At 43.6% G+C, this 25,491-nt stretch overlaps 1 protein-coding gene across 1 annotated transcript in view; it reads right to left on the reverse strand.

Moving 5' to 3' along the window:
• The window catches only part of AACS (acetoacetyl-CoA synthetase), a 59,852-nt gene that overhangs the window by 3,937 nt on the left and 30,424 nt on the right, over positions 1–25,491 (reverse strand). Inside the window, exons 7-17 of the mRNA XM_081174464.1 lie at positions 24,721–24,802; positions 23,635–23,782; positions 22,681–22,761; positions 15,811–15,935; positions 12,782–12,846; positions 11,749–11,871; positions 9,782–9,895; positions 8,560–8,685; positions 7,778–7,847; positions 6,721–6,779; positions 3,161–3,363 (exon numbers count right to left, since the gene is read on the reverse strand). Coding sequence (XP_081030590.1) covers positions 3,161–3,363; positions 6,721–6,779; positions 7,778–7,847; positions 8,560–8,685; positions 9,782–9,895; positions 11,749–11,871; positions 12,782–12,846; positions 15,811–15,935; positions 22,681–22,761; positions 23,635–23,782; positions 24,721–24,802 — 1,196 coding nt within the window. The remainder of the gene's footprint in view (positions 1–3,160; positions 3,364–6,720; positions 6,780–7,777; positions 7,848–8,559; positions 8,686–9,781; positions 9,896–11,748; positions 11,872–12,781; positions 12,847–15,810; positions 15,936–22,680; positions 22,762–23,634; positions 23,783–24,720; positions 24,803–25,491) is intronic.

Below are 25,491 nucleotides of genomic sequence, written 5' to 3' on the forward strand. Positions count from 1 at the left end.
CTTTGACTTCCAGGCCTCTATTGGAGACTTTTTCATACTGATTAATTAGCCAGCCACTTTAATTATTATTTAGATTACTTTTAAATGGTATTTCGTTTGTTGTACACCAAGATCTTTAATGATATGGCAATATAATAAATGCTTCTATAAACGAACAAGCTTACTCCATGGGCCAATGGGAAGGCAGGATGCAAGTTGCAGTCCAACAACTTCCCAAATGCAACAGGTTTCTTCTTTTGTTCATTAATTACTTGAGGGATATCTTGAGTGATTTCTTGAGTGATATTCTGAGTACCACTTAGGAGGGTCATTAGGTGTGGATTAGTTGCTAAAGCTTTCGTGTCTTGACCTCTTGAGCTTGTGAAGAGTTTTTCTGAGTTTTTCTGAGAAGAGCCAAACCCAGACCCTCTCCACAGATAAAGTACAGACACCATCCAGTAGCCAAACCATAGTGGCACCTCCGGATGCTGCACCCCCCTGCAATCCCTACACAGATCTGGCTGGCACAGGGCACAAAACCACAGCTCGCCCCTATACACGAAGCCAAGCCAGAGCACAACTAAGTGCAGTACAGCCATCTTCTCAGAAAAACTCTTCACAAGCTCAAGAGGTCAAGACACGAAAGCTTTAGCAACTAATCCACACCTAATGACCCTCCTAAGTGGTACTCAGAATATCACTCAAGAAATCACTCAAGATATCCCTCAAGTAATTAAGGAACAAAAGAAGAAAAGGCACACTAACCTGGGAACTCCCTCTCTGCCCAGAACGTTGGAGGCTATACACCACACCCCCTCAACAGTATTTATAGGAACTCAAACACTGAGATCCTGCTCTGTTCTAGTAACAAGAAGCCGAAAGCACCAGCCTGAAGATGACGAGTGAGACCTCGTCGAAACGTCGCCTAGACACCCCAACTCTTACACGGGAAGACACCCGAAGACACCAAAACCTGCATTCCTGTACCCGTGAAAATCTACGAAAGCAAATATATATATATATATATATATATATATATATATATATATATATATATATATATATATATGTAGGTTTTGGTGTCTTCGGGTGTCTTCCCGTGTAAGAGTTGGGGTGTCTAGGCGACGTTTCGACGAGGTCTCACTCGTCATCTTCAGGCTGGTGCTTTCGGCTTCTTGTTACTAGAACAGAGCAGGATCTCAGTGTTTGAGTTCCTATAAATACTGTTGAGGGGGTGTGGTGTATAGACATCTGGAAATTAGCCCTCCCCACAAAAACCGACACCAGAACCAGAGGCACACAGAACGCCATCTCCAATCAACCACACCAGACCCAAACCCAGACCCTCTCCACAGATAAATTACAGACACCATCCAGTAGCCAAACCATAGTGGCACCTCCGGATGCTGCACCCCCCTGCAATCCCTACACAGATCTGGCTGGCACAGGGCACAAAACCACAGCTCGCCCCTATACACGAAGCCAAGCCAGAGCACAACTAAGTGCAGTACAGCCATCTTCTCAGAAAAACTCTTCACAAGGTCAAGAGGTCAAGACACGAAAGCTTTAGCAACTAATCCACACCTAATGACCCTCCTAAGTGGTACTCAGAATATCACTCAAGTAATCACTCAAGATATCCCTCAAGTAATTAATGAACAAAAGAAGAAAAGGCACATTAACCTAGGAACTTCCTATCTGCCCAGAACGTTGGAGGCTATACACCACACCCCCTCAACAGTATTTATAGGAACTCAAACACTGAGATCCTGCTCTGTTCTAGTAACAAGAAGCCGAAAGCACCAGCCTGAAGATGACGAGTGAGACCTCGTCGAAACGTCGCCTAGACACCCCAACTCTTACACGGGAAGACACCCGAAGACACCAAAACCTACATTCCTGTACCCGTGAAAATCTACGAAAGCAAATATATATATATATATATATATATATATATATATATATATATATATATATATATATATATATATATATATATATATAAGAGAAGCCATGAGTGATTAACTCAACATCATTTTTAAAGTCTGTCCAATACTGGTCTTCTCCCTCAGTCATTACCCTAGGGCTCCATACACACTATACCATTAAAACACCACCAAAGAATTCTGGACCCCATAATTAGGTAAGGATCAGTGAGAATTGTACCTCTCTGCTGAGAATTCTTTGGGGGGGGGAGAAAGTGCTTTGAATCTGGTTTAAAAGGTGTCGTGTGTACACAGCTTGAAATTTGGGGCCATCCAGTGAAGCTGAATGTTGGGAGATTTAGGACAGGCAACAGAAGTACTTGCCATACAGTGCATAATTGAAACTACGGAATTTGCTTCCACGGGAGGCAGTGATAGCTTGGACAAAGTCACGGAGAACAAGGCTATCATTGGAAGGGGCGTAGCTCAGGGGCACGGCATCCACCTTGCATGCAGACGGTGGTCCCAGGTTCAATTCTCGGCATCTCCAGGTAGAGCTGGGAGAGACTCCTGCCTGAAAGCCTGGAGTGGAGCTGCCAGTCTGTGCGGAGAATACTGAGCTTGGTGGACTAGTGATCTGACAGTTTCCTACGTTCATGAAAGTCAGAAGTAGATCAAAACTTCCTTCACGGGCCTTACTTGTCTCTGGGAGCCTTCAGCTGTGAAAAAATTAGGTCACAAGCTTTGCAAGATATTTTGAGGGGTTTTTTTGGTTTTTTTTTAAAGAGAGACTTCTTGCAAAACAAATCAAAAACCTATCTTTTTAGAGAACAGAACTATCCAAAATGCTTTTGCGGGGAACAGCTTTTTGGCACACCAGAAAGGCAATCATCTCATTTTATACTTATCAACAACGCCCAAGAGTTCTCAGTATATCAACAGGACGCATGTATATTTATAAACTGAATAGAGGTGTTTATTAGGGGACTCTTTTTTAGTTGTTTAAAAAAAAAGGGAGGAAAAAGAGGAGAAGGCTTATTCAGGAAGAAAAACACACACAAGTTGCTAAGCAACACAGACAAACTATAAAACTCCGCTCCACTTTTTAAATTTAAAAATAAGAGACTAAAATTTCCAGGCATGTGGGGGCTTTGAAGAGAGATGACAAGTGTTCCTTAATGACTATTCCAAGGTAACAATGAAAAAAAAAATATAGCAGCAGCAAGTAGTAAGAAAAAAGGATTGTGCTGACATACCGGAATGCCTTCAGTTTCCAGAATGAGGCTGGGAACATGCCGGGCAGAGAGTGCGACGCGGATCGCTTCCCTGATGCGTTTCACCAAATCTGGGCTGAACTCCTGGTTGGTGGCCATCTTTAGGAAAAGGATCACCCTTTCTTCGCCGTCTTTGTTGTACTGAGGGACGCAGAGGCTGTCCGAAACCTCCTCAAAAGCTTCCACTGAAGAGACAAAGGAAATGTTGGCTTAGACTTATTTGCGCCCCCGCGGCAGGGAATAGTAAACATGTGCCCATTATAAAACCAGGCCATGGTGGCTTGCAGGGGCAGCTGGCACTTTAACCAGGTAGATGGCACCAGAGCCAATGGCAGGCACAGCCAACTTGGTCTAGTTTTGTCCCCATTTTCCTTTGTACAGAGGGAACGGGTGGTCCCAGCACTCTTAACTAACTGCAGTTCCCAGGATTCTTGGGGGAAGCCCTGACTGTTCAAAGCAGGATGGTGCCTCTTTAAATGTATAGGGCAGGTGAGGCTTTTAGATTCTTAATTGGTGTGGAGTAGTAGTTAGAGAGTCTGGTTAGGCCTGAAAAGATCCCACTTGGCAAGATTACTGGGTGGCCTGTGGCCACTCACTCTCTCTCAGCCTAAGTTACCTCACAAGTTTGTTAAGAGGAGAAAATATTGGGGGGGCAAGGGGAGAAAGGAAATCATGTATGAGCTCCTTGGAGGAAAAAGTTGATTATTTTATGAAACAAGACTAAAATAAGATGTATTCACAGTAAGAAGTAATTCCGGTAACTTAAGCTGTGGTTCCCAGCTTAGACCCCAACTACTTATGTAAACCACGTAATGAACTTGACTGGCTGGGCAGAATACAAATATAATTAATTTGCTGGTCACAGGTGCAGTATGAAATCCAGTGGTAGAATAGAGGGCATTTATTTATTTATCCATCCATCAAGATTTATATACTGCTTAATATTTTTTAAAAGTGATTTACATAAAATGCTGCCTTTATTAATAATAGCAGTAAAGGCAGACTTTAAAAGCAGAATTGAATTCATTATAACACAACTGAATGCCAAGCCATACAAGCAGGAATTGGAAGCAGGAGCTTCTTTAATGCTTATCCTGCTTCCTCTTGAAGAATCTCAGAATACCTCAGATGAGATTCCCACTGGGCAGCTGAATAGCTTTAGAGGAGGAATGGGGCACTCTGGGCATTGTGGAATCCATATCCCATCAGCATAGCCAGTGATTGTGATAGGAAATGGATATTATCTTTTCTCAATTGCCATTTCTCCTAATCACCTCCCCTCTCCAAAGAAAAGGAGGGGGGAGGCAAACAGAGAGACCATTCCAAGAAAATAAAGAGGGGGGGATGATGTTGAGAGAGAAAGGAAGGCTGTTAAAGTTCAGCTGCTGCCCACACTGGAGGGCCAGGCCTGCAGCCAAACAGTCCTTTGCGTCACTCAACTGCTGATTTTTCTGCCCTCCCCCTTTCCTGCCCTCCTTACTGCAGACCCTCCACTGACTTCACGGACCAGGCTGGCAACCTCCTTTGTGCTCACGCAAGAGTTATGACGGTGAAGCACCCTCAGAGGAATCCATTGACAGGGCATCACCAGAGACAACCAGGCCCCTGTGGGCACTGGGGACTCTTGCAAAGAGCAAACTGCCTCGAGACCGGGCACGCCAGATGGTTTGAGGCAACCCTCGAAATGAGGATTTGCTACACACATTTGCTGATAAAGACATCAACCACAACGTGTCTCTATGCTTTCATTCCATGTGGCTTAAAAGAAAAAAAAATGTGGTTGAAAAAAGGACTCAGTGTTGCTGAATGGTGGCTGCTACCCATTGAGACTGGTAGGGCAGAAGCAGGGAGACTAACAGCAGGTGGCGCCAGAGGCAACAGCAGAGACAACCAGTTCTAGATTTGTCCCCGGCTTCCTTCTCCGCCCTGCTGAGTTCTCCAAGGGCAACTCTGAGGCCAAGGAGGAGGCAGCTCTCAGGCAGTGCCAGCCCTCTGAACTGAATGTGGCTAAGAAAGCAGGCAGGTGGGGGCGCTGAGAGCAGACTAGCCTAGTGGGGCAGTGCCCCATTCACTGTAATGGAGCAAGCCTCCTTTGATGTTCAGAGCCTCCTTTAGGAGTGCCAGCTAAAGGAACAACGTAAGGCTATTCAATTCTGGACCTTAAAACCACGAGCATTTGGCTGTGACCTGCCCTGGGGTCATTTTATAAAGAAGGGCAGGGCGTAAACTTCACAATAAATCATGAAGCCTCTCTCATTTACCCAAAACAAGAGTTTTCCTCAAGCAATTTTGCAAATTATCCTGTGCAGCCCAGTAGCTTTCAAACCCAAGTTCCAGGAGACCTTGGAAATGTATCTCAGGTGTTCCTTCGTGAGATAATCTACAATGGCATCTCCAGGTAAAAGGCTTAAGTAGCAAATGATGAGAAAGAATGTCTGTCTGAGATATTAAAGAGGCTTCCCCAACCTGACGCTCTCTAGATGTTTTGGACTGCAGCCCCTCATCACCCCTGATCTTTGGGTCAAGCTGACTGGGGATGATGGAAGCCCAAAAACATTTGTAGGGCAGTATTTCCCAACCCATTGCCTTCAATACTTGATGCCAGTCAGAGCAGACAATACAGAGATGGACAAATTCTGATGATGATTTATTATATTTGTTGGTTGCTTTTTTTTACAAAGCGACCCAAAGTATCTTACATTAAAACCAATTAAGGACACCCAATAGAGATCTAAAAATGCAGCTATACAGGTAAAAGGCAGGACTTGCAGATCCCACCCTGCTAAAAGAGGGCACAATGCCACCCTTCAAATTACGTCTTTGCCTGGCTCCTAAAAATAGATGCTGCCAGTTGTGCCTCCTATGGGTAGGCATTCCAAAAGCAAGCAGCCATCCCTGAAAATGCCACTATTTGTCTGAGCAGCTTCCTCTCAGGGGAAGTCTCAATGGCTGCACTCACACATAATACTAAGCCATTGTTTGCACACTTTGACCATGGTTTGCGCAACCAAGCATGAGTGGTTTCTTAGGTGAGCAGACAGACCAAGCTTGTTTCTCCAAAGCTTGGCTTGATTTCTAGCTGCTATTACTTTGTGCCTGGGGTGGGGTGCCCCAAAAAACCATTATTAGGCAAAACTGTTGAGTTTGGCCATAAAGTCAAACCATAGTTCAAACCAACAAGAAACCTTGGCTTCACATTGTGATTTGTTGGCAAAATACAAGCCATAGTTAGTCTGCTGGGCTGGGTTTGCAAATTCCAAATGAACAACAACATAGCATTGTGTGTGAAAATGGCAACTGTACTCTTAGAGACTAAGAGACTTCTAGAGTGCATGCAAGGCCCAGTACTCTACGCCTTACAGATGAGGCCAATCGTGACTTGGCTTGTTTGAGCCTCTTCAAATCCTACAGCACTCACACACTGCTCTCGACCTCACAGGGTTGTTGTTGAATGAAGTCAAGATAGAAAAATGAGAAATCAAGTTAGCTAAATACTGTAATTAATGGGAGGAAGAAGAGTGGATAAATATTAAATTGCATACCTATGTTATAGATCTCAGAACTCCCAAACCTCACACCACTTGGATTCAGTGTGCCATCACTGGGGTGAGGAAACAAGTACAAACCACAGAGGAAAAGCATAATCATTATTAAAGCATCATTAAAGCATAATCGCAGTCTGATGAAAAGAGACAAAACATAGGGAATTTATCGTGGTTCAATAAAACAACTGTGTCAAATAGGCAAAAAAAAAAAAAAGATCCTTAGGCTGGGATTCCAAGAGGCCGCTGTTTGTTAGAGATTCATACCCATTAGAACGTTTTATACAGACATAAACAACAAACAGGCCCACAAGAACTGCAAAGATCTAAATAGGTTTAATGACTGTGGGTCCTACCCAAAGAATTATGGGGACTGCAGTGCAGCAGGAGCAAGAGATGGAGCTCCCTGGCACAGCATCTGCCCTGTACTCAGAAGATCCAGGGTCCATCCCAGGCATCTTCAAGAGGGCGAAGAAGCACTCTTCCCCAAACCATGGCAAGCCACTGCCAGTACACAACACTGAGTGTGATGGACCAGTAGTCTGACTCACTAAGGCAGCTTCCTACATTCCTCCACCCAAGGGCCTTTTCTAGACAGGAAGAGGAACCTGCAGCCCTCCCAGATGCCGCTGCACTGGGAGGGCCACAGCAGACTATCGGCTACCCTGGCTGGGGCTGATGAGAGTTGGGAGCCTGCCTTAAGATGCCAAAGCAACTTGCTTGGCATTGGATTGGGTATCATGCAACTTGACATGGGGGAGAAGGAGGCATTTGCTGTTTTGCCTCGGGCAGCAGTATGCCATGGGCCAGCCCTGCATCAAAGGAAAGGTTGTGCCACCTGACAAAGACCACGGAATGCTGAAACAGAGGAGAGGGGGAAGAAAGAGTGGAGGGAGTCTCTGAAATTTCCTGGCCGAGCCTCAGAAACGCCAGCCAGTCAGCAGAGCCAGACTGACAATGTGTCCCTATATTCCCAGCCAACAAGTGCGCAGCAGCCCCTCTGCTAACTGCCATGAAGCATCCCTCACATATGGTCACGCCAAAGTGATGGGCCTACCTGCGGCCAAGCATGACGATGCCTCCTGTCTTGGGGTTGATCTTGCAATAGTCGCCGTGAGCCCAGACACCTGTCCAGAAAAACCCACATGGAGAGCAACCAGGTCAATTATCAACAATCCAGGCCTGGATGGCACACAAATCTGTTTTCACATTCACAAGAACGGTGGAAATTGATGGAACAGATTAAAAAACTAAACAATACAATGTTTTGGGTATAGGGCAGTGTATAAATTCAATTTAAAAAATATATTTACAAGAACACAGAAAACTAGAAGGGTTGTAGGGGGATTCAAGTGACCCTCCTTTTAACTTACTTTGTTTACTGAATAACCCAGTGGTTCTCAAACCTTTTCCTCTGGACCACACTCTCAGAATAAATATTTGCTTGTGCCACACAGAATTTTTTATTGATAAGAAATACATTGTGGGTTGTGGGTAGAGGACTGCAGCCTCAGTTATCAAATCAACAACGAAGACCCCTTTTTAAAAAGAAATGAAACCTGTTTGTGATCCCTGATGGTTTCTGAAGTTGTGAGAAAGGAGCACCCCAGAAAGATGAAGAGGTCTGCCCCTGCACTTGCAGAGAGCAAAGTGAGGGGGTGGGATGGTGGGCAAACAAGCAGGAACCCCTGCTTTCGGGCTTACAATTTCACAAGCAAATATTGGTACCCCCATAGTTCTCAAATGCCATGCTCAAATATTAGTTCTGCAGGCTTTGTAAGTGCAGGACCAACAATGTGCCCCCACAACACACACAAAAAGCACCGCCTCAATACATACCTGGAAATCTTGAGAAATAAGCCTTTCTGTACTTGTTTCCATTCTCGTCGTTCCAAAAGTGTGTTGGCTGGCAGGGCATAGGCTTGGTGCAGACCAGCTCTCCGCTTTCCCCCAAAACGGGCTTGCCTGTTGTAAGGATCAAGAACAAAGGTGGCTCGTTTCCCTCTCTCCAGCCCTTGGAATGCATAGCTCAAGTATTTTCTCAGGCAATTGATCAGTTCTTCCCTGTTACAGCTTCTTTGGAGGTGGGATAAGACCTGGTTTGTCATCATTTAGCCCAGCCCTCCCCAACCTGGCACCCTATGGATGTTGCCAGACTAACTTTCAACATCCCTGAGACCACAGGCCACACTGCTGTAGCTCAACAACTTCTGGACATCAAAAGGTTGAAGAAGACTTGGCCTAGCCACTGTGGCTCCATCTGCACTATACTTAGAAAGCAGGGTCATACAACTTTAAAACAGTCACGACATCCCCCAAAGAATCCTGGGAAGTGTCTTTTTTTAAGGGTGCAGGGAGTTTTTAGATCCCTATTCCCCTCACAGAGCTACAACTCCCAAGGTTTCTTGGGAAGGAGGCTTGTTAAGCCACTTTGGGAGCTGTAGCTCTGGGAGAGGGATAGAAGTCTTCTAACACTGTCCAGGAGCCTTTGGAGGAAAACCACAACTGATTAAAGTGGAATCATACTGCTCCAAATATGTAGTGCAGACGGGGCCTTGGATCCAACGAAGGTGAAATGGGAGAACTAATTTCTCTCTACATTTCCCACAATGAACCCCAAGCTGCTTTGGAAGTCGAACATTTTGGAAGTCGAACGGACTTCCAGAACAGATTCTGTTCGACTTCCGAGGTACGACTGTATCGTCATCCCAGGACACATTCCAGCCAGGCAAAAACACCCAGAAAGGGAAGAGAAGGACAAGTGAGGTGGGCAGCCTTGGGAGGGTCCTGAGGGCCAGAGAGGGCCACACACAGGCTCCATCCCTGCTATAAGGCTCTCCATAAATTCTGGTGATACCTTTTCTTTTTAAAGCCCACATTAAACTACGTGGGGGTCTGCAAAGAACCTTCCCCAGCCCAACCCCTGACAACTGACAGCGGGGATGAGAAAAGGGTCCCCATTTGCCCCGAGATCCTGAAGTTGTCTGTGCTGTCAGAAGCCCTTCTTCCCCAACCACAGTCCTGACTTGGAAAAAGTGATAGCTTTGGCTGGGGGAAATACCTTCATCGTTCCAGGCTTCCACTGCCATTCCCAGATTCCGTGCCTGGATCTCGCCTTTGTAAACCGGAATGGACACATTCTGACCCATAAAGCAGGAAACTATATCTGTGCCTCCTGAAACGAGAGGGGGGCAGAACAGACTTCCATAAGCCCATCTCTCAAAAGGGTTGAAACCTCTTTAAATACATCCATTCCGATGTTGCTGAACTGCAACTCTCCCTCATGCTTAAAACACGTTAGTGGTACAATTACTCTGAAATGATGGTTTGATTATTATCAATCTGCATACGCTTGGAATTGACTTCACTCCCGGGTCATTGAGACTGTGAAAGTGTGCTAGGCCTGCAGCCCAGAGGTTGACAGATCAGAACTGTCCTCTGCTGGGCTGGTAACTTTTGATGGACTAAAACCCAGTGGCAGAGAACCTGGTTTCCAGAGTTTAAAAGAAATAAGCAGATCAGAGAGTAGATGATGGGTTAAGACTCCACTCTACTCAACAGCCAGCAGCCAGTCAAGGGAAGATAATGAGCAAGATGGATCAATAGTCTAACACTAGTTTAAGGATACAGATGCAGACTGTATTTGCACCGGATATGAAACTCTGTTTTATAGACAAAACTGTCTGTCATTGTTTCTACATTGGGAGTTGTTTCTGTAATTGCTTCTATCGGTGTTCTCACTGTGAAATTTCTCTGAAATGCTTTAGTGGGAAGTGATCCGTAAGTGGAACCAAGTAAATAAGGAAGCTTCTATGCTTCTCACATCCACTAGCATGGGCTGGCTTCAGTAGAGAGCAGAGAGTACCAGCATCACCACTCCACGGGCTGCACCCCCAGCCCACCACGACAACTGGCCCTGCAGCCCAGATGAGGTGAGCATTCAATTTGAGTAAATACAGTGAAGGTGAAGGACCCCTGACAGCTAAGTCCAGTCGCAGACGACTCTGGGGTTGCTGCGCTCATCTTGCTTTACAGGCCGAGGAAGTCAGCGTTTGTCCGCAGACAGTTTTTCCAGGTCATGAGGCCAGTGTGACTAAGCCGCTTCTGGCACAACGGAACACTGAAACCAGAGCAGCGCACGGAAACACCATTTACCTTCCTGCCAGAGCGGTACCTATTTATCTACTTGCACTTTTTGGCGTGTTTTTGAACTGCTAGGTTGGCAGGAGCTGGAACTGAGAAACGGGAGCTCACCCCGTCGCAGGGATTTGAACTGCTGACCTTCTGATCGGCAAGCTCAAGAGACTCAGTGGTTTAGACCACAGTGCCACCCGCATCCCTGAGTAAATACAGTACTTTCTATCATATGTGGTGGTCTTGTAAGAGAGTAAAAGCCTTCTGGGAAATGATTTACAATGAATTGAAGAAAATGTTGAAGGTAACAATAAAAACCAGAAACTTTTCTTACAGGGATAGTTGACACTGAGATACCAAAAGACCCCTCCCCCCAATTGTTTATGCATGCTACAACTGCAGCTAGAATGGTTTTCGCCCAGAGATGGAAAGAAGATGTAGTACCAACCAAGGAAGAGTGGCTAATTAAATTAATGGATTATGCCGAAATGGAGTATAAATAGTAAAACTTTAAAATAACCACAAAAGGGGGAGGGAGGGAAGTCAAATATATGTGTATTAGAAATGTATGTGATTTGTGTTTTTGTAATTCATTTGTCTGTAAATTTTTGAAAAACTGAATAAATGTAAATGCGCTTTACCCCTCAAACCTTCTTCCAAATGTTGCTGCTGCTCTTGTTAAAACAACTAGGAATTGGGAATCCTTGTCGATCAACACACAGATCTACCAGTGGATCCCCATCTGCCTTCTGCCCACCTCTGGGCCACACAAGACAATGTAAGAGATGCAAAATAGTACCCAAAATGGTGACTGCTTAGCAACCACTGCATCCTGCTCCCTCTAACTTTCTAACCCACTAAACATTCAAGGGCTCAAGTTCAGAAAACCCCTACCTGATATGGATCCCAGCAGAACGCTGCTCTTTATGTGCTTGTAGACGTACTCGTAACTTTGAGGCTTGAGGGGTGAGCCAGTTGACAGGATGGTGTGGAGCGTTTGGAGGTTATGAGTTTCACCTTGGAACAACATTACCAGGCAGAGTTACGCTGTTATTTCCTGGCCAATTATCAACACCGCCCCCGACCCCCCCGAGTTTCCTGTTAACTTCTAGAACATGGGCCACCAACACAGGCAGCTGCACTACAACTCCCATCAAGCCTTACCATGGGCCTCACTGGCTGGGGCTGCTGGGAGTTGGAGTCCAGTAACATCTGGGAGCGCTGCAGGTTCCCCACCCCTGATGCAACAGTACTGAGCTAAATGGACCTACTTCTTGCCTTGGTGTAAGGTTGCTTCCTGTGTTTCCACAATCCATGGGCAAAGTAACAACTCCCAGTACGTTTCCATCTCCCACCATTGTGGTAACTATCTACGTATTCAAAGTGTTGGTGCTGACCTTTAAAGCCCTAAATGGCCTCGGTCCTGTATACCTGAAGAAGAGTCTCCACCTCCATCGTTCTGCCCAGACACTGAGGTCCAGCTCTGAGGGCCTTCTGGCGGTTCCCTCAATGCGAGAAGTGAGGTTACAGGGAACCAGGCAGAGGGCCTTCTCAGTAGTGGCGCCCACCCTGTGGAATGCCCTCCCTTCAGATGTGAAGGAAATAAGCAGCTATCCTATCTTTAAAAGACATCTGAAGGCAGCCCTGTTTAGGGAAGTTTTTAATATTTAATGCTGTGTTGTTTTAACACTTGATTGGAAGCCGCCCAGAGTGGCTAGGGAAACTCAGCCAGATGGGCGGGGTATAAATAAATTATTATTATTATTATTATTATTATTATTATTATTATTATTATTATTATTATTATTATTATTATTATTATATTGAGGAACAATAATGCCTTTGTGGAACTAATTAGAAATGGGAGGGAAGCAAAGTGGTTCAGTTCCAGAGGCAAACAGAATTCAGAGAGTATCTTGGTGCTTACATGGTTTAAGGTTCTTCTCTTCCAGCACCGCCAGCCATTTGGCACCTGTCCCAAGGATGGTGATACTGCAAGTAAAAAAGGAACAGTTGTCACTCACTATGGTCATTTTGCTATTTCTTATTTTACAATAATGGAGGGTGGCAACATGAGATCAGACCGTCTCAGTGGGGGATCTCTGGAGATGCACCTGGTGCCATCCCTATTCACCTGGAGGTGCCAGGCGAAGGTGTTGTTATTTACCCAAGCATTTTGCTCTAAACCCGAGTTCATCTTTTAGCTGGGTGGGGTAGGATGTGTCCTTTTCATGTTATTGCAATATAAGCACTATTAACTATTCATTTACAAATCTTTTGATGTATTTTAATTTAGGGTTTTTTAATCATTGTAAGTCATTTTGTAGTAAGCAGCAAATAAGCATTTCCTGGGTTAATAAATAATAGTTCCTGTACGCCTGAACTGGCAGACTATGGTTACTGGAATGGGAACAACCTGGGTTTTAAAAGCTCTGGCATCCATAGTTTGCTAGTTCAGGACTTAAGAAGCTATGATTCAATAACTCAGAAAGCACAGAACTGTGGTGGGCCAAGAAACTATGCCAAAATTTGTACTTTGCCAAAGTATCCATAAAATAGATGAGACAAGAGTAAAACGCAACCTTAAAGGAGAGCGCTGAAGAGGGTTAAACTGCAGTAGTCAAAACTGCAAAGCTACCAGGTTTCACAATCTGAGAGTCTTCCTAGCCACATAGTTCTACCCTATACAAAACCTGGCACACCACCTTACTTCGGAAAAAATATGTTACCAGTTGCCAGCTTTTGACTTTTTGTGTGTGACTCACAGGGTCTCTTTCTCCACTAGCTGGCAGAAGGATCTATGCAAAAACGTTTTCAGGGACAGCCATAAATTGTCCTGACAAAGGCCTGACCAGACCATTATTTTATTTCCTTTCTTGCTTATTTTGTTTTCTTTTTTAAATCCTTGCTTCTAGCTTTTATTTACTGTGTTTCAGACACAGTATTTTTAGCTATTTGTAACAGTGAATAGATGTATCGTTATCTTTCGGAAGTTCATATGAAGTTTTGCAAACGCCATTCGCCATAAACAGTCAAGGTTTGACCTGACCTTGACCAGTAATTTTAGTAACAGCAGCAGGTGAAATAAAAACCACCATTGCAATGAGGCTCTGCTGTCTCTACCACCTGCCTGAGGGAAGTCATTCTCTTCTTAGGAAGTGTGTTGGCTATGTCCCTGTCTCTCCTGGCCCCTACACTTCCCACATTAGAGCGCTCTGCCACCACCAGACAAAAGAATCATTATTCACCAAGCTGCCCCTTATCCAACAGTCTCAAAGAGTTCTCTGGGGTGTTAGGGGAGTGCAGTGCTAGAGCTCTAGGCATGGAAGCTCCACCAGTTCCAAGCTCAATCGGGAAATCACTTCTCAGCAACTACTGTAAACCAGCACTACCCAAAAGCTACATTTTATTTACCTTTTGCTGAAGATGCATCCATACTGAAGAGCACAGATATGTGTGGGTTTGCTTTTGTTTGCACACTGGAACCATTTACTAAACCAAAAAGTTATGTAAAGGAGTGTGTGCAGAAGAAGCAGTGTGACTTTGAAGTAACGTCACAGCATTGTTTTTTCACAGGTTCTTATCAAGTGGAGTGAAAGCGGAACGAAGGCACGAGAATGTTCCCATGCAACCATTTAAAAGGCTTTGTCAAGTTATCTTGAAGCCACCTGGAGACCAAGGCTAACACTCCTTAAGTATCTCGCTTTCTGCGTACTTCAGCAGTTTACGGCACTGTTTCCCAACCAGGGGCTCCAGGATATTCCAAGGGAGCCATAGGTGAAAATCTCGTGAATGGGGGGGCATAGCATGAGGCATGGGGGGCACAGAGGGAAGTGAGAAGAAAATCAAAATTTTAAATAAAGAAAATCCTGATTGGCTGGCTATCCTCTTGGCCAATTACAAAAGGGTAAGGGGGCAGCCCACCAGGGACTAGCGCTCCTTTTCCCCATGTGTGTTTCCTTGCGGCGGTGGGGTGGCAATGGGTAGGGCTGGGTGAGGCAGAGCTGCTTGTTGTTGCTGCCAGTGCTGGGCCCGGTGGCAGCCTGGGCCTGACTCTGCAAGGTGCAGGATGTGAGCCACCCCAGCGCCTAGCCAAGTGGGGTCATCTGGGGCTGCTGACTTGCATCTAGTAAATGACTACGTCTCTACTCAGTGGGCCTTACTCCCAAATAAGAGTGTGTGAGGCTATAATGTTTTATCTAGGCAGCCAGGGCTCCTCCGGGTGACAAGATCTTTTTGCACCAGGTCAGTGAGGACCACTTGCTTTTTAAAATTCTCCCTATGCTCCTTTGGACTGTATCTGTAGGTTTTCCCCTCTGTGTCAAATAACTGGGGTCAAATAAGTGTTGTTCTAAACTGCACACATCCATGTGCTGTCAAGGTGACATGCTCCCAGTCAGGCAGGCTAACCCCCCAAATCATTGCCAACAAAGGGGTAAAACTAGGTTACTTCTTAGTCATGTATTTATTCAACCTTTTCTTAAACGACCCCTGTTTACATGGGGTGAATGGCCATTGCCCAAAGCTCAGCTCCATCCACGTTCATTGTCTCTCGCACAAGGGCTGGCTTGAAGCGACTCCTGTGCCGCTGCCAGGAATATTGTATAGCCAACAGACTGGAACTGAACTTTGCAAAACCTAAAGTGCTTGTTTTCTCATGATCTTGGAAGCCTCATAGGTGGGAGATCAGTGGAAACCCGTTGGAACAGGTTAAAAACTTTAAATACCTAGGTATCCACTTCCAATATAACGCTTCCTGGAATTACCATTGTAAGCTCTTATTATCTCTCCCCCGTGTTTCTGCTGCATCAAACATTCTGGTTGACCTCTGGAGCTTGTAAACAGCTTAGAAACCAAAGCATCTTTTTTAAACAAACACACACACACACACAAGTAGTTGTTTCAGGATAACTCATGGGTGCTTTTTTGTCTAAAGCAGAACCCATGTCTACCTACCCTAGTCGGTCAACCAAATCCCAGAGGACATTGGGGGATGGAACAAGCGGCGATCCGTCGTACAGAACCACAGATGCACCAACAGCGAGAGCAGAAACCAGCCAGTTCCACATCATCCAACCAGTCTAGGGAGTGTGGGGAAATGCACGTTAGCTTTATCCAAGATAGTCATCTCCCTCACCTATTTCCAGACCTGTGAAGCTAATCTCGCACTTCTTCTCAAGGACGCAGGTGTGTAAAATGTATGTGCCGTCATGAGACCCTGCCTACAGGTAATAAATGTCCTTGCTGAAAAGCTTCATTAACTAGAAACCCCAAAATTTGGGATCCCCTCCAAAGCTGTGCCAAAGATTTGCAGTCATTTTGCAGCGAAAAACCTGGATTTTGCAGCAGCACCCAAACTGAGTAACTGATACATCAAACTAGGGTTTATAGTTAACACCCAAAAATCCAACACTGTCAGTCTGGAGTGAATCAGACAATGTTGGGTTTGGGGCTGATACCTATGCCCCCTGGTTTGAGTATCAATTACTTGGGTTTGGGGGGCACTGCAAAACGCAGGGGTTTCAGTGCAAAATGCAAGGTTTTTGCTGCAAAACAACTGCAAAACTTTGGCACTAGTTTAAAGTTATTTGGAAAATGTTGGTCTGATATACCAGATTTGGAGGGTGCTGCAAAACGTGCTGTTTTCACTGCAGAATGAGTGCCAAACTTTGGTACAACTATGGAGGGGATCCCAAATTTTGGGGTTCATAGGTAATGAAGCTCTCCTGAAACCCTGGAGAGCCGTTGCCAGTCAGTGTGGACAATCCTGAGCTTTCTTTCTTTTTTTAAAATAATATTTATTACTTTTCCAACAATTTAAACACTACAAAAAAAGAACAATACAATACAATACAAAAACGCTACATAACACTAACACATTAAACTAACAAAACAAAACAAAAACCGTTTAAAACACATCAAACAATTTCAATATCTTATCTTTCATTCATTTATTTCAACGACCTCCTCACACCTCCCTTTTTGTATTCCACTTCTGTTAATTGTTTCAGCAATTTCTTCTTCTTCCTCTGTTTTCTATCCTATAATTATCTTAACACATTCTAACCTTATTTTTTCCTTTAATACTCTATTAATCTATTTATACTTAGTTCCTTATAACATTTCTACTAAAGCCATATACGGTAACTTCATTCCAACATTTTTCTAACATTCATTAATTTTACAGTATTTCTGTAAATAGTCTTTAAACTTTTTCCAGTCTTCTTCCACCGACTCTTCTCCCTGGTCTCGGATTCTGCCAGTCATTTCTGCCAGTTCCATATAGTCCATCAACTTCATCTGCCATTCTTCCCTGGTGGGTAAATATTGTGTCTTCCAATACTTCACGATAAGTATTTTTGCTGCTGTTGTTGCATACATAAAAAAAGTTCTATCCTTCTTTGGCACCATTTGGCCGACCATGCCCAGGAGAAAGGCCTCTGGTTTCTTCAGGAAGGTATATTTACAGTGGTACCTCGCAAGACGAATGCCTCGCAAGACAAAAAACTCGCTAGACGAAAGGTTTTTCCGTTTTCGAGTTGCCTCGCAAGACGAATTTCCCTATGGGCTTGCTTCGCAAGACGAAAACGTCTTGCAAGTTTGTTTCCTTTTTCTTAACACTGTTAATACAGTTGCGACTTGACTTCGAGGAGCAACTCATAGAACGCAGTGTACATAGTAGCCTTTTTTGAGGTTTTTAAAGACTTTGGTGATTTTTGAAGCTTTTCCAGAACTTCTTTTGCAGCCATTTGGTAAGTTAAGTTTAAAAACTTTTTTGGGGGGGGTTGGATTTTGGGTTGGGGTGTTTGGAATTCAAGGACTTGGTGTTGGGGAGGGGTTTGCAAGAATCTGGAAGCTTGTGTGTTTTTTTCTGCATTTTTATGATTTTCTGTGACCATTGGGCCACTCTGCTCTTTTTTAAAAAAAAATCTGGATTTGAATTTCTGTGTGGTGGGTGGCTGGGGGAATAGTTGAGGCGGGGGTTCTTCAGCAAGAAGCAAAGAGTGGAAGAGGAGCCTTCTTCGAGTGGTCCCCCAGAGTCTTAGAAAATGTACTGTACACTTTGTTGATTTTTAAATGTTTTTCTGTCATGTTTATAAAGTTAATTTATTTTCCCTTCAGTTTTTGAACTGCTCTTTACAGTATGTGTGACTTTAAAGAGCAGTTAATAAACTCTTGTTGTACCAAATTTGGCTTTGTTTGGACTTTTTTTGACCATAGGAACGCATTAATTGATTTTCAATGCATTCCTATGGGATTTCGTGATTCGCAAGACGAAAAATTCGCTAGACGACAAAACTTGCGGAACGAATTAATTTCGTCTTGCGGGGCACCACTGTAAATATCTTTTTCATTTCGTTATAAATCATCTCCCAGAATGTCTTGATCCTTGGGCATGTCCACCAAAGGTGAAAGAATGTACCTTCAGTCTCATTACATTTGCAACATTTATTGTCGGGCAAATGGTAAATTTTTGCAAGCTTGACTGGTGTCATGTACCACCTATAAATCATTTTCATTAAATTTTCTCTTAAGGCATTACATGCCGTGAATTTCATACCTGTGGTCCATAACTGTTCCCAGTCAGCCATCATTATGTTATGTCCAACATCTTGTGCCCATTTAATCATAGCTGATTTCACCGTTTCATCCTGAGTGTTCCATTTCAACAGCAAGTTATACATTCTTGACAAATTCTTGATTTTTGGATCTAACAATTCTGTTTCCAATTTTAATTTTTCCACCTGGAAACCAACTTTTTTGTCCAAATTGTATGCCTCCATTATTTGGTAATAATGGAGCCAATCTCGCACTTTGTTTTTCAATTTTTCAAAGCTCTGCAATTTTATTCTGTCTCCATCTTATTCCAGAATTTCCCAATATTTCGGCCATTTGGCCTCCATATTGAGTTTTTTCTGTGCCTTCGCTTCCATTGGTGACAACCATCTTGGGGTTTTCTTTTCTAACAAATCCTTATATCTTATCCACACATTAAACAATGCTTTTCTAACAATATGATTTTTAAACTCTTTATGTGCTTTTACCTTATCGTACCACAAATATGCATGCCAGCCAAATGCATTGTTGAAACCTTCTAAATCCAACACGTCAGTGTTTTCAAGAAGCAGCCATTCTCTCAGCCAGCAAAAAGCAGCTGATTCATAATAAAGTTTAAGGTATGGCAGGGCAAATCCACCTCTTTCTTTGGCATCAGTTAATATCTTAAATTTTATTCGAGGCTTCTTGCCCTGCCAAACAAATCTGGAAATATCTTTCTGCCACTTCTTGAAACAATCCATCTTATCCAAAATTTGCAATGTTTGAAATAAAAACAACATCCTTGGCAACACATTCATCTTTATCACAGCAATTCAGCCTAACAATGATAACTTCAAATTTGTCCATATTTCTAAGTCCTTTTTCACTTCGATCCAACATTTTTCATAATTATCCTTAAATAAATTCACATTTTTGGCAGTCATGTTAACCCCTAAATATTTCACTTTCTTAACCAATGTTAGTCCTGTCTCCTCCTGAAACTTCTCTCTTTCATTCACAGTTAAGTTTTTCTCTAAAACCTTAGTTTTCATCTTGTTCAACTTAAAACCTGCTACCTGTCCGAATTCTTGAATCAGTTCCAATACCCTTTTAGTACTAGATTCTGGCTCCTGTAAAGTCAATACTAAGTCATCAGCAAATGCTTTCAGTTTGTACTGTTTAGCTCCCACTTGTATACAGTGGTGCCCCGCAAGACGAATGCCTCGCAAGACAAAAAACTTGCTAGACGAAAGGGTTTTCTGTTTTTGCGTTGCTTCGCTAGACGAATTTCCCTATGGACTTGCTTCACAAGACGAAAACGTCTTGCGCTTTTTTTTAAAAGCCGCTTGAAGAGGCACAGTTGCGACGGACCGTGCTTCACAAGACGAAAAACATCGCAAGGCAAAAAGACTCGCGGAACGAATTCTTTTCGTCTTGCGAGGCACCACTGTACCTTTAACCTCTTGGTCCTTTCTAATCAAATTTAACAAAACCTCGAGGACCGATATAAAAAGCAATGGAGAAATTGGGCAACCTTGTCGTGTCCCTTTCTCAATCTTAAACTCTTCTGTCACTACATTGTTCACAATTAATTTTGCCTTTTGTTCTGAATAAATTGCACCTATACCATTTTCAAAACCTTGACCTACCCCCATCCCCTGTAGATTCTTCTTCATAAAACTCCAAGAAATGTTGTCAAAGGCTTTCTCTGCATCCACAAATATCAAGACTCGCTTAGTATTGATATTCACTTGTAGTTTTTCTAGAATATTAATTATATTCCTCATATTGTCAGACAAATGTCTGCCCGGGAGAAAGCCCACTTGGTCCTTATGAATTTCTTCTACTAACACCTTTTTTAACCTTTTAGCCAAAATATCTGCAAAAGTTTTGTAATCCACATTAAGCAGCGATACGGGGCGGTAGTTCTTGAGCTGTGTCTTTTCAGTCTCTGTTTTGGTATAAGTGTAATGTAAGCTTCCTTCCATGACTCTGGTGCCTCACAAGACAAATGCCTCGCAAGACGGAAAACTCGCTAGACGAAAGAGTTTTCCGTTTTGGAGGTGCTTCGCAAAATGAATTTCCTATGGGCTTGCTTCGCAAGACGACAATGTCTTACGAGTTCCTGCTGGTTTTTTCCCTCCCCCCCTTCTAAGCCGCTAAGCCGCTTATCAGCTGATCCAATCAGCAGATAAGCAGCTAAAAGCCGCTAATCCGCTAATCCTTCAATGGGCTTGCTTTGCAAGACGAAAAAACCGCTAGACGAAGAGAATCACAGAATGGATTCTTTTCGTCTTGCGAGGCGCCACTGTATTTCATTGCAGACTTCCTTCAATGGTTGTATTAACCATTCTTTCAAAGATCTGTAATATCTTGAAGTCAAACCATCTGGTCCTGGAGATTTACCTAATTGCATGTTCTGGATGGCCCCTTCCACCTCCTGATCCGTTATTTTGTAATTCAACATTAGCTGTTTTTCCTGAGAGATTTTGTGTAGTCCATTTATTTTAAAAAATCGATCAATGTCCATTTCTTTCTGCTTCTCCTGTGTTTAAAAAGTTGTTTAAAATACCTCTGAAAACACTTCCTAATCTCCACTGGGTTCTGTTTATTCTTTCCTTCCACTTCCAAATTCGTAATAGTATTGAGTTTTTGTCTTTTTTTCATTTGCCAGGCCAACAATTTTCCACACTTATTTGCCGATTCAAATTTCTTTTGCCTCATCTGTTTAATCTTCCATTCTATTTCCTGATTCATCAGCTTCGTATATTGTACTTGGTATAACTTTATCTCTTTCAGGATCTCCTGTGACTTTGGTTTTACTCTCAGTTTCTTCTCTCCTTCCTTTATTTCCCCCAGGATTTTATCCTTTTTTTCATTCTGAGTTCGCTTCTTAATTGCATTCTGTTGTATTAGGAATCCTCTCATAACCGCTTTGCTTGCGTCCCAAATTACTCTTTTTTCCACTGTAGTATTCATGTTTATCTCGAAATAGTCTCTTAGAGTTTTTTGGGCCTTCTTGGTCACCTCTTCATTCCTGAACAAAGTATCATCCATCCTCCATTTAAAGGAACCCATTGGCGTCAATTTCATTTCCATCTTCACAGCATTATGGTCAGAACAAGCAAATCTCCACTTTGCTGATCTTCGGAGCCAATCCCCTGGTTACCCAGATTTGGTCAATTCTTGTCCATGTCATTTTAGCCTCAGAGAAGAAAGTTCCCTCTCTTCCCAGAGGATTCTTCATTCTCCAAATGTCAACTAAGTCCATATTTTCAGTCATGTCAAAAAAGGTTTTTGGTAGTCTACCATCTTTGGTGACTACCTGTCTCTGTGCCTTGTCCATATTTGTAGACACCACTCCATTCATATTTCCCATCAAGATCATATTATAGTCCATATAATCCATCAGAGTCTCGTGTAGTTTCTTAAAGAACTCCGATTTTCCTTCATTTGGTGCGTAAATACCTACAATCAAGAATTTCTCTCCTTGTGATTGAATTTCAATTGCAACAAATCTTCCTTGGTCAGACAATCCTGGGCTTTCTGGCAGCTTCCAATTTCGCATGGGATGTAGCTCAGGGGTAGAGCAACTGCTCTGCGTACAGAAGGCCCTGGGTTCAAACCCTGGCATCTCCAAGAAGGACTGGGAAAGATTCCTAGACTCTGAAGAGCTGCTGCTAGTCAGTGTGGGCTGCACTGAGCTTGGTGGGCCAATGTCTAACTCAGTATAAAGCAGCTTCCTCTGTAACCAAAAAGGTGCCTCAATTCATCAGGCAACAGCTCACATGCTGCAGGAGGCAAATGCCATTTTAGGAGGCACCATTTCTCACAAGCGGGAATGTCCCCCAAATGCCTGCCACAATCCACATGGGGGGGCTCAGAAAACAAACATGCTTTTTCGCTTGTCTGAGCTGCCCTTCGCTCATATGCAAAGGTAATTGTTAATGGATCAAATCGGTCAAAACTCAGAATCAGTCAACTCAGACAAAATAAGACTGTTGCTTGATTTTAAAAGCGAACTTTTGGGATTGAAAGGTTAGCCATGCCATGCAAAAGCAATTTTATCTGCAGCATGAAGGATCAAAAGGCCAGGTGAACGTTTCCCACATTTGCACTCCCCCGCCAAATAAATTACCTAAAATAAGCCAATTTATGCACACTTGCATCATTATTGCTTATCTGGGTCATAGAAGTCATGCTTTTCTTCAAGAAAAGAATAAACATGGCAAGCCCCAGGCAGGCTGTGTTGAAAGCCTTAGCAAAAATACAATTAACAGCACTTACTGTTGTGTAGTACATGATGTTGTCACTGCTGGACATGTTACCATGGAGGAGGTGCTCTTTCAAATGCTGAATTAACGTCCCCTGGTTTAAAAGAAAAAAGACGGACATACAAGGCAAATCTAAAATAATGTAGTATAAACACCGACAACTGGGAAGGACTGGCCTGCGAGTGCTCCAGTTGGAGAACAGCCTTTACCAAAGGTGTCATGGGCTTTGAAGACACTCAAACTCAAGATGAATTGGCCTCCACAGTCACTTACGGACTCATTGTTAAAACCCCCTAGAAGGTCTAAAACCATTTTGGGATTCAGGGAGGGTCACCTTGGATATTGTTTAGAGACGGTTTGCTAAGATCCCTGCAAGAATTTTGCCGGCCACAGCTAATAAAGAGATGCCTCAATAGTTTCTACAATCCGTTCTGTCACCTTTTTTAGAGATTGATAATTCTGGCATCCCAAAAGTCTGCTGGGATCTCCTATCTCTCCCAGATTTTTCTGATGAGCTTGTGAAGTTGCACAGGCATCCTGGCTAGAAGCAACTGAGCTTTCTCCTCCATGAATCTGTCTGTCCCTCCTTTTAAAACCCTCCCAATTGGTGGCCATCTTTGCCTCCAGGGGGAGTGAGTTCCAGAGCCTGACTATTGTTACGGTAGATTTCTTTGGGAAAAGAAATTCTATCCCAGCCTTTGCTGTGCAGATTTTCTCCTTGCAGGGAGTTTTTCAAAGTTGTGATTTCCCCCTGTCCAGAGTCTAAAGTGGTACGGCCCATACTGTCACCGCAGGCCTCTTACTCCTCAGTTCTCCCAGGTGTGTAGATGCAGCACAAGTCCACCAAGCAAAATCCACCCAGCAAATTCAGTCTGTTGCAAGGTGGGGGAAATGCCTCTCTGGTCGCTTGTTAACCGACAACCTACTGTGCAGAGCCTCCACAACCCCAAACAGCAACATGACCTACCCCTGCGGAGTGAACCATGCATTTTGGAGCTCCTGTTGTGCCAGATGAATACATGATGAAAAGAGGATGGCTGAAAGGAAGCTGCTCGAACTCTAGCTGCGGGGCTTGATCTCCCTTCCCCGCTGCAAGAAAGTCTTCTAGAAAGACGCTGAACAAAGAAGAAGAAAGAAATGGAGGGGAGGGAGAATTAATATCACTCTCAAACCTTTGTGACATTTATTTTGGAATTATTAATTTATTATGACTTTTCTCAAAGCGGCACCCGTGCTTCTCCTCCTTGCCCCCTGGACCATCACAACCACCCTGCGAGGGAGGCCAGGCAGAAAGACAGTGGCTGGACAAGGTCACCCAGGGGCCTTCCATGGCCGAGAACAGAACTGAATGCTGGGCTCCCAGGGCCTAACCTGACACTCTAGCCAGGAGGGGGGAACCTGCCTCAACCTGAGGGCCTCATTACCTTCTGGGCAATTTTCTGGGGCCATGGTGTATTTTTAATCATTCTGTATGGTAACAATACTGTGCAGCTGGTTTTCATGTTTTGTAAGCCACTCAGAAGTCATCTGGATCTGGGCATTAAGCTGTTAATAATAAATAATAATAATAATAATAATAATAATAAGTATATGCCAACAGCTACTCTGGGTGGCTTCCAACACATTAAACATCTAATAATAATAGCTTATTATTTATATAACTCACATCATATAACACACACACCCTTTCTCTCAATTTCTTGGCAAATTAAGTGCCACAACCCCGGTAACGAAAGAAGCCAAACAAGCCTTTTGCTGCTCCAAAAGCCACTTCTAACTAGTCCATTGTTTTCTACTCTCTCTCCAAAATTTGAGCAAACACTCAAGAGCCTGTCCCTTCCGCAACCCTTGCCTGTTGGCTTCTGAGTGGGCACACAAAATGACCCACCTTGCAAATATCTGAGAAGCCCACCAGTCAGATTCACAAACCAGAAGTCTAAATTCCGCAGCCTCCAATTAAATATAAAGTAAAATATATTCTGGATTCAATGACACCAATTGCTTAAAAAAAAAAAAGATAAATAGATGTACATTTGTCCAGTCCACTTTATACCTGTGCGAAATTTTGGAAATGTCTACAGATTCTCTCGAGGAAACGTATGGGATCACCACAACTTTTTTTAGATCTGGGAGTCCTGAAAAAAAGCAAAAATTCAATGGTTAAATGGAGAGAAATGACAGCTGTTTCCACTTTTAAAGTGTCTTCCTATAACCATAGTTTGCTCGACAGTGACCCAGACCACATGTTAAATATTACTGGAGTAGTAATGAATTTAGTTTCTCCTTTTCCACCTCTCATGTCCTCTTCAGTGGAGAGTCCACTGTTTGTTGAACCACAGTTTCCCATGGTTTCAGAACCGGGAAACCGATTTCCACACTCCCTCTACCAACCAGGATTGCCAGCTTGACCCTAGTTTGCTGTTTCTCGACTCCTGATGTCACAGGAAACTCAGGTTTAACAAACCAGGAAATGTCTGCTGAAGCCAGACATGCAAGAGGAGCAAAGGAAGAAAAGTGGGGAGCACCTGTCATCATGAAGAACATAATAAAAGCCGTGCTGGATCAGACCAAAGGCTGAACAAAATGCCCATGGGAAGCCAACATACAGGATGCAGGTGCAATAACTCTCCTCCACTGCTACCTTGCAGCAAATGGTTAATGTTATTTAGATTATACAGGAGGCTTGTTGCTGCCAAGGGCACAAGCAGGCACTGCTCTGCATGGCAATCTGTTTTTGTGAAGCCCACATTCACCCCCTTGTGCTCCCCATGGTGGCTGTGCATTTGGCCACGCAGCTCTAGTAGGTGTAAACCACATAGGCTTC

This window comes from Podarcis bocagei, assembly GCF_964188305.1.
Source record: "Podarcis bocagei genome assembly, chromosome: 16".
NCBI lineage: Eukaryota > Metazoa > Chordata > Lepidosauria > Squamata > Lacertidae > Podarcis > Podarcis bocagei.